This window comes from Eucyclogobius newberryi, unplaced genomic scaffold, assembly GCF_026437365.1.
Source record: "Eucyclogobius newberryi isolate DKJ021-1_F unplaced genomic scaffold, fEucNew1.0.hap1 SCAF_15, whole genome shotgun sequence".
Lineage (NCBI taxonomy): Eukaryota > Metazoa > Chordata > Actinopteri > Gobiiformes > Gobiidae > Eucyclogobius > Eucyclogobius newberryi.
In genome coordinates this window covers 19,011,977-19,025,750 of record NW_027315779.1, presented here as the reverse complement: position 1 = coordinate 19,025,750, position 13,774 = coordinate 19,011,977, and the positions used below count along the sequence as shown (strand labels likewise).

General features: G+C 40.7%; 1 protein-coding gene across 3 annotated transcripts in view; it reads right to left on the bottom strand.

The window, feature by feature from the left end:
* Positions 1-198: 198 nt before the first annotated feature.
* The window catches only part of nlgn2b (neuroligin 2b), a 72,515-nt gene continuing 58,939 nt past the window's right edge, over positions 199-13,774 (bottom strand). For 2 of the 3 annotated variants that reach the window (XM_072446532.1, XM_072446531.1), the window contains 5 exons: positions 8,063-8,248; positions 5,481-5,746; positions 5,080-5,233; positions 4,439-4,805; positions 199-4,206 (listed from right to left, as the gene is read on the bottom strand). In XM_072446532.1, coding sequence (XP_072302633.1) covers positions 3,279-4,206; positions 4,439-4,805; positions 5,080-5,233; positions 5,481-5,746; positions 8,063-8,248 — 1,901 coding nt within the window. In that variant the 3' untranslated portion in view covers positions 199-3,278. The remainder of the gene's footprint in view (positions 4,207-4,438; positions 4,806-5,079; positions 5,234-5,480; positions 5,747-8,062; positions 8,249-13,774) is intronic. The other variant, XM_072446533.1, reaches the window with a different exon arrangement.

Genomic DNA, 13,774 nt, shown 5'->3' with positions numbered 1-13,774 from the left:
TACAGTTATGATTATGACGATGATTATTACTATTAATAATAACAATCATCATCATCGTTTGATGGCTAATAAAGATTTTGGGGGATATATATATATATATCCCCCAAAATCATTGGGGATGCAAATTTGGGTTCCGACCCCTAGGTTGGGAATCACTGCTCTATGCACACAGATACTGGTAAATATTAACATTAGGCCTTTTGTTTAAGAATGTATTTTTAATGATTTCCAGTTCAGATACACAACATACAGTGTGTAATAGCCTCTATTTGAAATAGAAATATTAACTTTTGTTCTTTCAACCCCTTCAGTCCATTATGCTCTCTCACATTATGTTGAGCTTCAAGCAGATTACTAAAACAGACTAAATGAAACAGACAAACAGGTGCAAGCCTCCACATAACCAATCAGCATCTGGAACAAGAAGATATCTGAAGTTTGGTTAAGCCTGTTATTATTAATATCTATATATATGCTTTAATTTTCACTTATATCAAGCCAACATCATAACTGTAGTGTAAACATGTAAACTTGAGTGTGCTTCCGATCTGTTGGCTGACCTTTGTATTGCATGGAAATGGAAAAACAAGAAAAAGAACACGTTTAACATTGGCACAAATGCAATCATGACATAGAGTAAAGATTAATGCAGGATTAATAGAATCAGAATATTTAGGCCAATCCCCCAATCAAAGGACTGTTGTGTAACCATAAAGTAACATTACAATGTCCCCAAGCTTTGTATCTATTATCTGCCCTAATAACCAATAAAGGGCAATTATATTAATGCACTGTGTTTCACTTCATTGAGTTCATCTGAGTTCAGCAGAAAAGCTATCATCATGTTAATGTGTCTGTGGCCTGGTCATATATATTTTCTTAATAGGAAAAAAACAAACAAGAAAAGATGAAAAATAAAATGATCAAAACTTGCACCTGCTGTCACAAAAAAGGTTTGGCTAATCACTCAAACCAAACGACAAACAGAATATTTACAAATTCCCAGTTGATTCTCTTACACTTAAAAAATGTACAGTTTGTCTGGTGTGGTTGTTTTGTCCTCTCAGCTCTTCCAGTCCAGTGAGGGATGGCAGTCTGGCTCCAGGGTCGCGGTCACACAAGCCCACATACCCAGACAAGAGAATGAGTAGTGTCTGTCAGTGTGTTTTGAACTCATGTTTTAGGCTGTGGTCCTGCGTGCACTGGCAGATCAAAGTAGACAGCAGATTTATCAGCGTTTGTCCACGTTTGTCTTGAAGTCACTGGGCTGTTTAATCATGACTGTCCCGAGAGCGACCCGTCTGTTTGGTGTTCAGTTGTGCGAGAGCTGTGAAACACACATTGCAAGGCGCTCTCACCTTTAAGCCAAGGTAAATTTACCCCATCCCACTGTGAGAGGAGAGTTATAACAACAGAAGATGAAGGACAAGTGTCAGGCAGTCTTCAAACACTGAAGCATATGGATATAGTCAGTCACACACAAAACGCATTAGGACTAATCATTTAGAGCAGTTGCTTTTGTTTTTTGTAACTTAAAAAGAGCTTTCCTCATGTGATATTGAGTGGCTGTGCAAAAGACACAAGTTATAGTAACATGAGGGGGAGAAAAAGGCTTTCGTCAGTCTTTCTGCTAATGTGTGGCACAGCCCCAGTGTTAGAAAAAAATAAAAAGGAAATATTTATTCTCTTTAGTATACTCAATATTCATCTCTCTATACTTTTATATCAGTTGAATATACCACAAAGTGCTGTGTATTTTAAAACAGAAACAAAACAAAACAACTTTTAAAATGACAAATAATAAAAACAAGGCAGAACATGGAAAATCTAAATGGCAAATGTCTATGTCCACACTGTTTAAAAAAACATGCAAATATTCCAGACAGCAATAAAACTTCATGTTCATCTTTTTTTTTTAAAACAAGGATATATTGATTTCCCTATAAGGAGAGACCATCCACAGTGCAACATTGAATGTAATTAAAAAGTGTGGATCCAACAGAAAAATGAAGGGGTTGGCACTTTTCTGATGATATTTCCTTTTGTAGAATACAGTCAGGATATGCCTCTCGGACGTCCAATGGACGCCAGCACGAGAGGAGCTTTTTCACAGTACTTGGCACCAAGAATGCTGGTAAAAACGAGATATCAGAATATCTTTTTTTCATTCATATCCTTACAATTTATTAATAATACATCATTTACATTTGTGTTTTGTATAAAAGACTCCAAAAGGAATAAAGAGTCTAGTAGTGATTGCAAGAGAGAGGAGGGAATGTGAGATGAACTATGCAATGGTTGAATAAAAAGAGCTACAAGGGCAGATGCACAGAGAAAGTGTGTGAGGCAGTAAATGGAGAAGCAGTTAAATGGGCCGAGATGCAGATAGAGACAGATAATGAGTGAGAAACAAATAAAGTAATGGATGTGATTAGCGCCTGTGTGGCCCAGATGCAGCCCAGTCTAATGGGCAGGCTGGATTCAGGTCGCACCCCACACGCTGAGTGAGTCAGTTTATCCAGGAACGCCCAGAGGAGCCAGCCCCAATCTGGAAACGGCATCCTTACTACATAGATCTATGAAGCAAGACTCTGGTATTATACAGTATAATACTATACATTGATTTGTAAATATAAAAAATACATTTCATAACAGAGGGATGACGCTCAACTGTCACATTCTTGTACTGCAAATGGTACATTTCTCATATCTCTAAACCAGAATGCAGACAGCTTTGGGGACAAAGTGCTCAATGCGTGGTGCCAAATTACACTTCCAGATTGGGCCTTTAAAGCTGCAGTTTGTAGGTTTCAGGAAATCTCTTCTTTATGACACACAGCTTGTTAAGCATATGCTGCTTCGTTCAAAGCAGCTCACTGTGTATTGTCTTTTCCCCCTAAACCATGAATGAAAATGATTATTTGTATTCTATGTCAAACATAGTTTTACAATGACACTATGATGAAAACAACTAAGCTACACATAAATTGCCAGATTGACTGTGATAGGCTGTCTAGTCCTGACAGGGGCGAAGAGCTTAAAGCAAAACACCAAATACAGAAAGCGCTATAATGAGGCAAAGCTGCAAGAACCAATGGCAAGGATCATTTGAACACAACCCCCCTGTGATTGTTGTCCTCATGTTAGAGGTATTTCTGAATGTGAAACCGTACAAACTGCAGTTTCAATTGGGGCTTAATGAGAACAGACAAACACACAGGATTGATGGTGGAGCAGTTTTGTGTTGTGTCTCTGTGAGCCCAGAGTTGTGCGTGGTCCTATACTCGTGTGGTGGAGTGTTGGTGCGGTAGCGCATTGTTGCTGTGGCTGGGAACAGGAGTGCCAGAGGGGGCCGGGACGGGTGGATAGGTGTTAAAGGGGTGCAACGGCTGCATGCTGCTGATAGTGCTGGGAATCATGGTGATGGTATTGGCTGTCATGAGCGGCACATCTTCGGGGGCTCTCCTCAGGGCTAGTGTGTAGTCAGGGGGACACACTGGGGGCCGCAGCGTCTCCAGGTCACCGTGCACTCCGCGAGATGGTAGAGGGGTCCCGTGTTCCAGCTCCACTCTCTGCTGCTTCATCTGCAGTGACATCAACTCCTCCTCCTGACTCAGGGCCAGGTCATTGTGTGGCGGGGCTCCTACCACTCCCATGCCCACACCCATGCCCATGGTGGTGCCCCTCTGAGGGGACAGGCGGCGGTGGCGCCGCTGCATGAGTTCATGCCTCTTATCCCGTTTGTAATACAGCGCTGCGAAGGCCAGGACGTTTAGAAAGAGCAGGGAAGCGCCCACGGCCACTGTCACACTTAGCTCTGTGGAGTAGTCCCGTGTCTCCTCTGGGAACGGAGGGATGCGAGGGCGCTCAGAACTGTCAGGGTCTGGATAAGGCGGGTCCGTGGAGATGATGGGTTGGCGTGTGGATCGTGGGCTGCCAGGGATGGGCCTGCGATTGGGACCTCCGGGAGTCGCTGGAGGTTTCACAGAACTGATTATTTCGTGCTGAAGGCCATGAAGGTGCGGCACCAGCTCAAGCCAGAAGGCAACCTTGTTGGCCCGATAGTTGTCCCGGACCCGGGGCTTCAGACCAATGTGCAGGTACTGCTTGTCTTTTGAACTGAATTTGGTCCAGATCACCTCCTCAAAGCGGTTTGGTTTTGTGTGAATAAAAGTGGTGTCCTGTGGAACAGGTAGGTTGGGATCTCTGAAAGGAATAAAAAAAGAACATAAGTTTTAAAAATGTAGACCTGAATTTAAGATTTAGAGGTATCAATCTTTCTGTAGTGGTTTGAAACGAGATGTTGTTGTTTTGCATGGAATCCTCCACAAAATGACATTAAAGCAGGTGACAGACCCGCCACCAGAAAACGTACAGAGTGCACCTTTAAGTACTGTATGCAAGTTTAAAGTCAAACTAAAATCAGAAGTATTCATACCCTGTCTTTGCAAAGTTGGTCCAGTACGTCATGACCACGGCGCTTAGCATCACATCGTTCTTGCTGAAGTTACATGGGAACAGGTCAGTGGCCCCCACCATGGGGATCCCAAACACGTAGGGGAGCTCATCTCCGTGAGCAGCGTCAGCCCATTCTGGCCTGGCTTCGGTCTGACAGTGGTGGTGGAAGGTGTAGAAGTAGACAGGCGACTGGAACTCAGCGTGCAGCTTGGCCGTGGCAATAGCGGGAGCCACCCACTGATGGTCTGTGAACAAGGCCAGGAGGGTCTTCCGCCTCATGTCACTGTTGTCCCTGTCAGCCCAATCTGTGTACATGAACTTAATGGTCTCCCTGAGGATACCTTTACCTTGCCAAAAACAAGAAAGCCAAATGAGAACTTACTGTTGAAACAGAAATGTTTTGTAAACTGTATTTTTTGCTACTGTCACAATGGATATACTGTGTATTATTCTGATCATTTCTAGAAAGTTTGTCCATTTTAAATGAACCCATACAATGTCCAATTTATGACATACAGTAAGAATAGAGCAAATTACCTTCTCTATTCTTACTGTATGTCATAAATTGGAATGAATAATTGTTGTTAGTCAATATGAGTGTAAAATTAAGTTTGGTCTGACCATCCGGGTATCCGTAGAGGTTGTCCACAAAGTTGGATATGGTGTAGTCAAATGAGGCCGCTGATATACCGTCTTCCCCTTCGCTGTCGTCCACAAACTTCAGACCCTCTCCCTGATTCACTCCCAGCAAGATGTCATAGTTCAGAAACTCACCCTGTTGTCAACATAGCATAGCATAGCATAACATTATAATACAATGTGCTTTTCCCCTGGAATCATCTGAATTTTGATTTGTTTTCAAGCATGCAACAGATATTTTCCAAAACACACTTGATTTGGTCATAATTAGGTTTTAATACTATACCAGAGTTCTCTGTCCACCTAAATATGTATGACTTTTTGAACAAATACTTTGGATTCAAAAATACCGGCAGATTACCAGTCGCAGTGTAAGCTCTGACCTGCTGCATGAGAATCTCAGGGTCATCTGGAACCACGTCCCCATCCACCACGGGCCCAAAGGCGATGTGATAACGGGCCGGCTGGATGTCCTGATCAACCAGCTCCCGGAAACTCTTCCTCCTCAGGCAGTCCACCAGCTCTGCCATGTCCCCCAGGCTACAGCCCACCTTCTTAGCCAGGGTCTTTGTGTACATCATGGGCTGGTAGTTGACCGACCAACTGGAAATAGCCGAACCACTTTGCGCTATGGCCCTCTGGAACAGGCCTGTCGGAAGACGAGTATTATCCAATATTAACAACACACAATCACATATTCTCTATCAGTTTAGCACACTTTTCTTCCTGACACACTTAGCGGGCCTCGGAGATTCAGGAGTGTGAGTGTGTTCAATAATGCATATGTTGGAGGAGGAGCAAAAGTGGAGTATTACATATGCAGCAAGATGAAGGCGATATCCAGCTGTGTTGCATTGCCGGGGAAAATCTTTATGAATGTTCAAGCCATGGGAAAAAAAATATGCTCCAATTACATGTGACCAGAGACGGTGAGGAGAAAAATGGCGACGAATCAACACGCAGCAGTGGTCTTGATGTGTCAGATAATGCCAGTGAGGAGATAGAAAGATGCTTCTTGCACTGTTGCGCTGTTATGTAAAATGGCTTGCTGTCCCTCTGTTTTATCCACAGATTCTGTCATTAATAATTAAGCCCCCTCCTTTGCCATATTCTGCATATGCCCCACCCCCGCTCCTCTCCCTGTGAAATCAATTAGGAAGGTTCTCGGCAGCAGCTCATCTCTCATCCGCTCATACACTACCTCCACAAACTGTTCAACTTTTTTCACACTTACAGCCATTACAGTCTGACTTCAAAATGGATGCTCAGTGGATGCATGCAGTGCAGACTTAGCATAGGGTCTACAAAATAAAAGTCCCCAAAACCCACAGTAGATGTAGAGCAGTAGCTACAGTAGTGAAATGTTTTATTAATAAACTAAAACAAATGTTTCTGTGAATGCTTTAGCTGACCATCATTTTCAAACTCTTTTTTGAAATATTTATGTTATTGCCCTTCTGTGTTTGTATGTTTTCAAATATATTGTACATAAATTCATGCACACTGTACAGATGTATGCCTGTGTGTAACAATTGTCTCTGCCATCAGTCTAGTAATATTATGACCTTTTTGACTCCTATCAAAGGATTAGTGAACCAACATCTGTAGACTCCCATCAAATCCATTCCAAATGTATCGCACTTTATGCATTTGTGTTCAAATTCTAACTGCCCAAAGCTAAATGAAATATCTTTCAACAACACAACAGACAGACATAACTAGACATGTATTCTTATAAAACATACACACATTTGTGATACATTTACATACATTTACATCAAGTGTGAATGCAATCTATATAAAACAATTCCATGTGTGTATTGCTTCTATTTCTAAATAATGCGCTGCCTAGACAGGGAAAGGTTCATTTCAGAAAGACAATTTTTGTTGTTATAGTTGAGTGATTTGAGCTCCACGAGGAGTGACGTTATTTGGGATTATCTCAGAGCTTGTGTCCCGAGGTGCAGGGTGTTGTGGGGAATAACCTACTGTTTATATCCATCTGTCAATTCAGTCAGCACCACTCGGCTTTCACTCACAGTTTATTTGAATGACTTTATGCTTCATGTATGCATATGTGTCTAAATATAAAAAGGATCATTCTTCATTGTTGCATTTCATTAAATCATTTCTTTAATTACACAAGATAGCAGTCAAAGTAATTAATTGAGTTTTGATACGTATATTCATATTTTTGAATGGGCTTGTTACTTACTTGAAGGCACTGTACCTGATTTTTACCATCCCAAAACATATACTTATAGTTCGGAAAATACGGTGTATATGTATATATATATATATATATATATATATATATATATATATATATATATATACACACACACACACACACCGCATTTTCCGTACAATAAGTCGCACCTTTTTTCATAGTTTTGGCAACTTAAATGTGACATTATTTGTTATTTTCAAACTCGCAACTGCATATCAAATGTTGATTATTTTCACATGTTTAAATAGATATTACAAATATTAAATTTGTAGAAACTTAAGTAAATGTACATATTTCCTTCAGAGGAATTAACAGTCCAAACATAGGTTAAATATAGAACCAATGTTCTATAGAATGAAGGACAGGATTAGGATTATTTTCCAGATAGGATTTGGGAGATAAGTGTTTTAGTGGAACAACCTCACTATGAAACACACATATGTGGGGTCACTCAGCTGCAGGCTAACCGCTTTCTTTGTTTGAGCTTTTGAGCTTTTGGAAAACATGAAAATAGAAGTCTGCTGCATGTTCTGTATTTGGTAGATGTTTTGGTGGTTTAGTAATGCGTCAAAATGCTATGTATAAATCCCATATTTTTAAGTCTAGATTGTAATAAAAAACTCATGATTTTACTAAATATGCTAAATTGTTTCTATGCATGCATGGAGCTTTATTTGAGTTTGGTTGTGGTTTTAAAATGTAAAATCATACTGTGTTGATTAATGCCGTCCTCACCTTCAGAGTGGTGTGACAGGATCAGGAGGTTCACACAGGCCGCTCCTGCTCCGGAGCCAAAGATGGTGATTCTCTCTGGGTCTCCTCCAAAGTGCCCAATGTTTTCCTTTAGCCAGCGCAGAGCCTGGATCTGGTCCAACAGGCCATAGTTCCCCTTCGCTGACTGGTCCCCTGTGCTAAGAAAGCCTGGCGGCCAAAACGACAACAAAGAAAAAAGAAAAGTGCAATAAGTGTCAGACAACAAGGTAATCGGAGTGCATCTGAAAAACTATTCTTTTAGAATAGAAGATGGCAACCTGTCATTGTGAAGAACCTCTCTAAACCTCTCTGAAGTCTGCTGAGAGTTTAACACTGTACGCAATGCCAAATGACAGATTTTTTTTGCGCCCATACCAAAAATACAGCACAGTAAGGGTGAGATGAACAGAAGGAAACACTTTTCAGCAGTAGGTGAACACCCACAAAATGTTAAATTAAACTGAACAAACTATCACTGGTATGAAATAAAATGTACAGGATGTCCATTCAGTGTCTAATTATAAGATACGGATTCTAATAAGAACCACTCATCATTGCTGTAATTAAGTCATTAACACCACGGCGACACTTATTGGCACCGACTGTGACCAGCAACTCTCTGTAAAGGACAATGGTCTGCAAGATTGTTTGCTAAAGGATGGAAGAAGCATTATTGCATTAGCCGCCATTTTTAAGCAAATTAAGTATGCAGTGTTCAGTTTGTGACTCAGATAACTCAAAGGATTAAAGACTATTCTGTAGATCAGTGGTATGTGTGAATGTGAAAACTGTGAAATGCTAGTGCAGATTTGGAACACTGTCAAAGCCAAAGAACTGATACCAGCAGTGTTGTTGCTAAGACAAAGCAGCATCATTTCTGCCACAGGGGATCAGTAACTGAACATATGATCTATTATAAAGTGCACTTACACAGTCACCATATCAAAATTTAGACAAAACCAGGACTAAAAGCAAAACTAAACCTGGACTAGATCAGGACTAAACAAGCTCTAGAACATGACCAAACCAACACCGGATAAAGCAAAAGAAAATGGATGGATGGATGGTGTGCTCTGGTTGTGTACTTTATTCTACTTTGAGCAAATTTCTAAAAGTTTATAATAATGTAAAATGTATTGGGGAAATTATAACTTGTGTCTTACCAACGGCACTCTATTTTCCATGAGAATAAGAGCAATGGAGGGTGTTGATCTTGTGATTGATATTCTATGGAGACCGCTGTGTAGGTGCTGCTCAGGATGCTGAGGTAATGAGAGCCGGTTAGCAGCCACTGATGTGTGCTTCTGACAGTGACTAATGTTCCCTAATAGACCTGTAGGGCCCAGGCTCCTATTTAAAAATAAACCACACAAGATACAGTATCCCCAAAACGAAAATAGGGTTTAGACACTGTGGTAAGCATCCTATTCCTGTCTCACCTCCAAGCTCCAGGAGATCTCTGTATCAGCGTTAACCTGACTGATTGTAGATTGGATGGTACAAAGATATAAGAATTTGTGCCACGATTTACATGAACAAGCAATTATAGAAGTCGCCTTTTTTATATTTTATTGATAAAATGTTTAATATGATTACATACAAATCACAATACTTGACTTTAATCATATTTTCCAGTGCAACAATTGTGTGATTTTATTGATACAAATTTGACAGTACATTCTAAGTTATACAAATATGTATGTATTGATTTACTATTATAAAATTAGGCCAAAGTAAATTGAGTCTTGCGGACGGGAACATGACAGTGAATAACTTGTTCCACTACAACATCTATTGCAGCTACTTCTACAACTACTAATGCCACAACTTGTAATGATTACCGGTACTTTGCTACTATTAACAACAAACAAAACAAACACACTCTTCCTGTTCTTACAACCTAATGCATAAAGTTAATAGTGTGAGACAGAGCATAGCCTGCACTGAGGGGACTGTTTGTCATATGGTGAAATCTGCAACAGCCACTTTGTGTGCACTTTGAACCTAACAGTTGTTGCAACAGCTGGCCAGCAAACTACCTGCTGCTCATATCATCCTGAAAATGGGACATAAATATATGAATTTGTGAAATTAAATATACCATACAGCTCATAAATTGTTTATTGTTTATCGTTAAATTACCAAAATATCTCAGTACAGACTAAATATTTGGACAGACACAAAGTATGAGTATCACTTAATAACTCAAAGAGAATTTAAAGCATAATGTTAGAAAATGTGGAGAGCCAAAAGCTGGAGGAGCAGATGGCACAAGAGGACAGTCTGCACACTGTACAGAGTGGAACAGTGTATTTGTGGTGGAGGTACTAATGATGATAATAAGGCGCTGGTACAGCTGGCAGCCCGGTGTAAACGCTCTCTTCTTTCTCACACTTATTGTGCTTTATCTCCTATATTTTGTAAATATAGTTAGTATATTTTTTCTATTTTACTGTACGATAGGGACACGCGCTGGAATAGTTTTTTAATTCAACTGTTTTTGACTTTTTTCGGCTGGATTTGAGCGTTTTTCGTTGCGTTCGTTGTGTTGTTGTGACGTGAGCTAGCTCCGAGCGAGCCCACCAGCCCCCCCCCCGCGCCCTCCGGCCGCGCTAAAGTACGGCGTGTCGTCGGTACACGTTTATATACACGTTTATATGAAAGAGGAACTTCACGAACGATCGGGACACGCACTGGAATCACTTTAAATTAACTTGTTTTGACTTTATTCGGCTGGATTGAGTGTTTTCGTCGTGTCGTTGCGATGTGTCTTGGCTCTGAGCCCCCCGGCCCCGCCCCCCGGCTCCGGCCCCGCCCCCCGGCTCCGGCCCCGCCCCCCGGCCGGCGCCGTACCGCGTTTACACAAAGGAGGAACTCATGAAACTGCGGACAACAGTCGTCTTACCCGGAGATCGTCACGTTATCCCGTCGCAATACTGACCTAACCTAATACTGATGTGCAATTCTGTCGTATGTGCAATTACTGTTGGAATTCATGTGCAATTACTGTGAAATTCATGTGCAATCTATGTGCTGTCGTGACACATATTCATGTGCAATTACTGTCGGGATCACATGCAATGGTATTTATTTATTTATTTATTTGTCTATGGGAGTTTTTATTTATTTATAGGAGATCTTCTACTGAAAGTGTTTTTCAGACTTCCTATAAGTGATCTGTTCTTCTGTATCTACCTCTGTATCTACCTGCGTTGCACCAATGAAATTTCCCCATGTGGGACAATAAAGGAATATCTTATCTTATCTTATCTTATGATGATGCCCATGATGAGGCATCGTCATAAGTTTCCAATTAACTTCACTGAAGGCTAGAATTATGACACACTATCAACATTAACCAGAACTACTATAACCAGAACAATAAATATATATCCCTCAACCAATTAGCTAAGGTGGCCCTTAGCTGGAGGCTTCTAGGCCCAGATGGCCTAACCCGGAGTCTAACCTGGAACCTTCTTGCTGTGAAGCCTGCTAGCCACAGGAAATGTATGTCCTTGGAATAGGAACATGTCCTTTCACAATATCAATAACAAAATTCTCAGAAGTCTGGTCGGTTCTCAGACACTTCAGCCATGTTACAATTTTACAGACAGATATTGCTGCAATAATGAGATGACACCCAAAATGCTAATTCAACATAGATGACAAATGATTACATTGCTATCTAGAGTCAACAGGTGTCACTCAAAGAAAACATATAATAGATGTGGTGATGTAATTTCATGTCAGTGTCATTGTGGTCATAAATATATGCTTGTATATATTATGGCGTGTGCTATAGTGCTATAATCCGGGGTTCATCGCCTATTGACTGGACATTAGCCTGAGTGAGTGACTAGGGTACGATATGAGCGCTGACCTGTAGTGGTGTAAATGTGTCTATGTGTGTGTATGTGTGCCCAGTCGAGTGCTGCACTGCCTGCCACAGTTGCTTGGCAACTGTCCAGAGCTTCAAGCAAAATGATATGGACAGACACTCACCAAAGCACTGGCATACACACATCTAAGCACTTATATATTCACACACACACGCACGCACACACACACGCACGCACGCACGCACGCACGCACGCACGCACGCACACACACACACACACACACACACACACACACACACACACACACACACACACACACACACACACACACACGTATCAGGGACGTGGCACTGTCATTGTCTTTACAAGGGCATCATGGACAAACACGGTTAGCATTTTCACTTGCCATTAAAGATATGTTACTCCTGGTCCTCTGGTGTGTCTTTCACAAAGTTTTCTTTCTGATTCCCTCCATCTGCTGAGTGGGGCTTCCTCCTGACTTTAGTGCTGAGAGCAGCAGTTTATCAGGATGGACTCATGCATATTCAACGCTGGCTTTAGGTAAGAGCCAAGCAGCTGTGAGGAGGGTCTCCTAACTCACACTTCATATGCAGACAATGGACAGGGGGTGGTCTCCAGTCGAGGAGGGAAACTTCAAATCTTACTGTAAGAGACAGTTAAAGTCTACATTCAGCCTGTAATACGGTAACTAATGATTTATTCACACATAAGCCGCCAGCACACAACACTTTGTGTAAACCCCTTATCCTGAATTGACCCAGAGATACATTAAAAAAGTGCAACTAAATATCAAGCTCATCACTATTATTATTATTGTGTTTTAAAACACAATAATAATAATAATAATAATAATTTAGTGGTCACCACTACCTCACAGCAAGAGGGTCCTCTTCTACTCAAACCTTAAACATCTTAAACGAATGCAATGCAGTGTGAAAGCAGATAAATAAATGAGAGGTTTGTTATGTGATCCGTCAAGAAGATTTTTAAAGCTTGACCAAAACCTTTGCATGTAATTTGGCAATTCTAGGACAAAGAGGAAGAAGAGGATGAAACCACACAGGAGACATGAAGCAGGAATCTTGCCCAAAGCTACTGTCAGATCCAAAATGACAGAAAGGTGAACGAGCAACAGAAGGACATTTTTGATAATGTCACCTAAGAGGAGGAGAGGTGTTGAAAACAAGTGCTGAAAAATATTGCCTTTTAGTGAACGCAGGAAAGGTGATTGAAAACAGGAAGAGACAAAACAAAGCAGTCTTTCTGTATGACTCACCAAATTAATAAGGCAAAAATCACACAACAAAACGGAAAACAACTTTAGCAGATGGTGAATAATTCCTGCACAAAAGAGTGGTTTACGTGTTTCAGACGCCGCATATTTGATGGTTGTGGATTGTAGGCTAACCTTAAGGATTATTGAATAGATGTGAATGTGGTTGTGCAGATGAAACATGACATGATGACTTCCAGTGTGTAGTTTGAGTGAAGCAAAATGTGAAGAAAAATCCAAAGAAATCAGTTTGTGTATAATGTTGTGTTAGTCCATATTATGAAATTGAATCATAATAATCTGTACACAAAATATAGCCATTGGCAGTTTTGGAAAAAATACTCTGAAATTGTAATACATTATACATTACAAGTTACAGCGACTGCAGGAGATATTGTATTTCCCAGTTATCATAGAACTGGTTTCCACTGTATTTTATAAAATTGTCTATAATTCATCTGATCAAGACCATTTAAGTTTCATATGATTTTCATAATATCTTCATAAACAGCCTTTACACCTTTTGGACGTTCCCCCACATTTTGAGGAAAACAGCCCTAA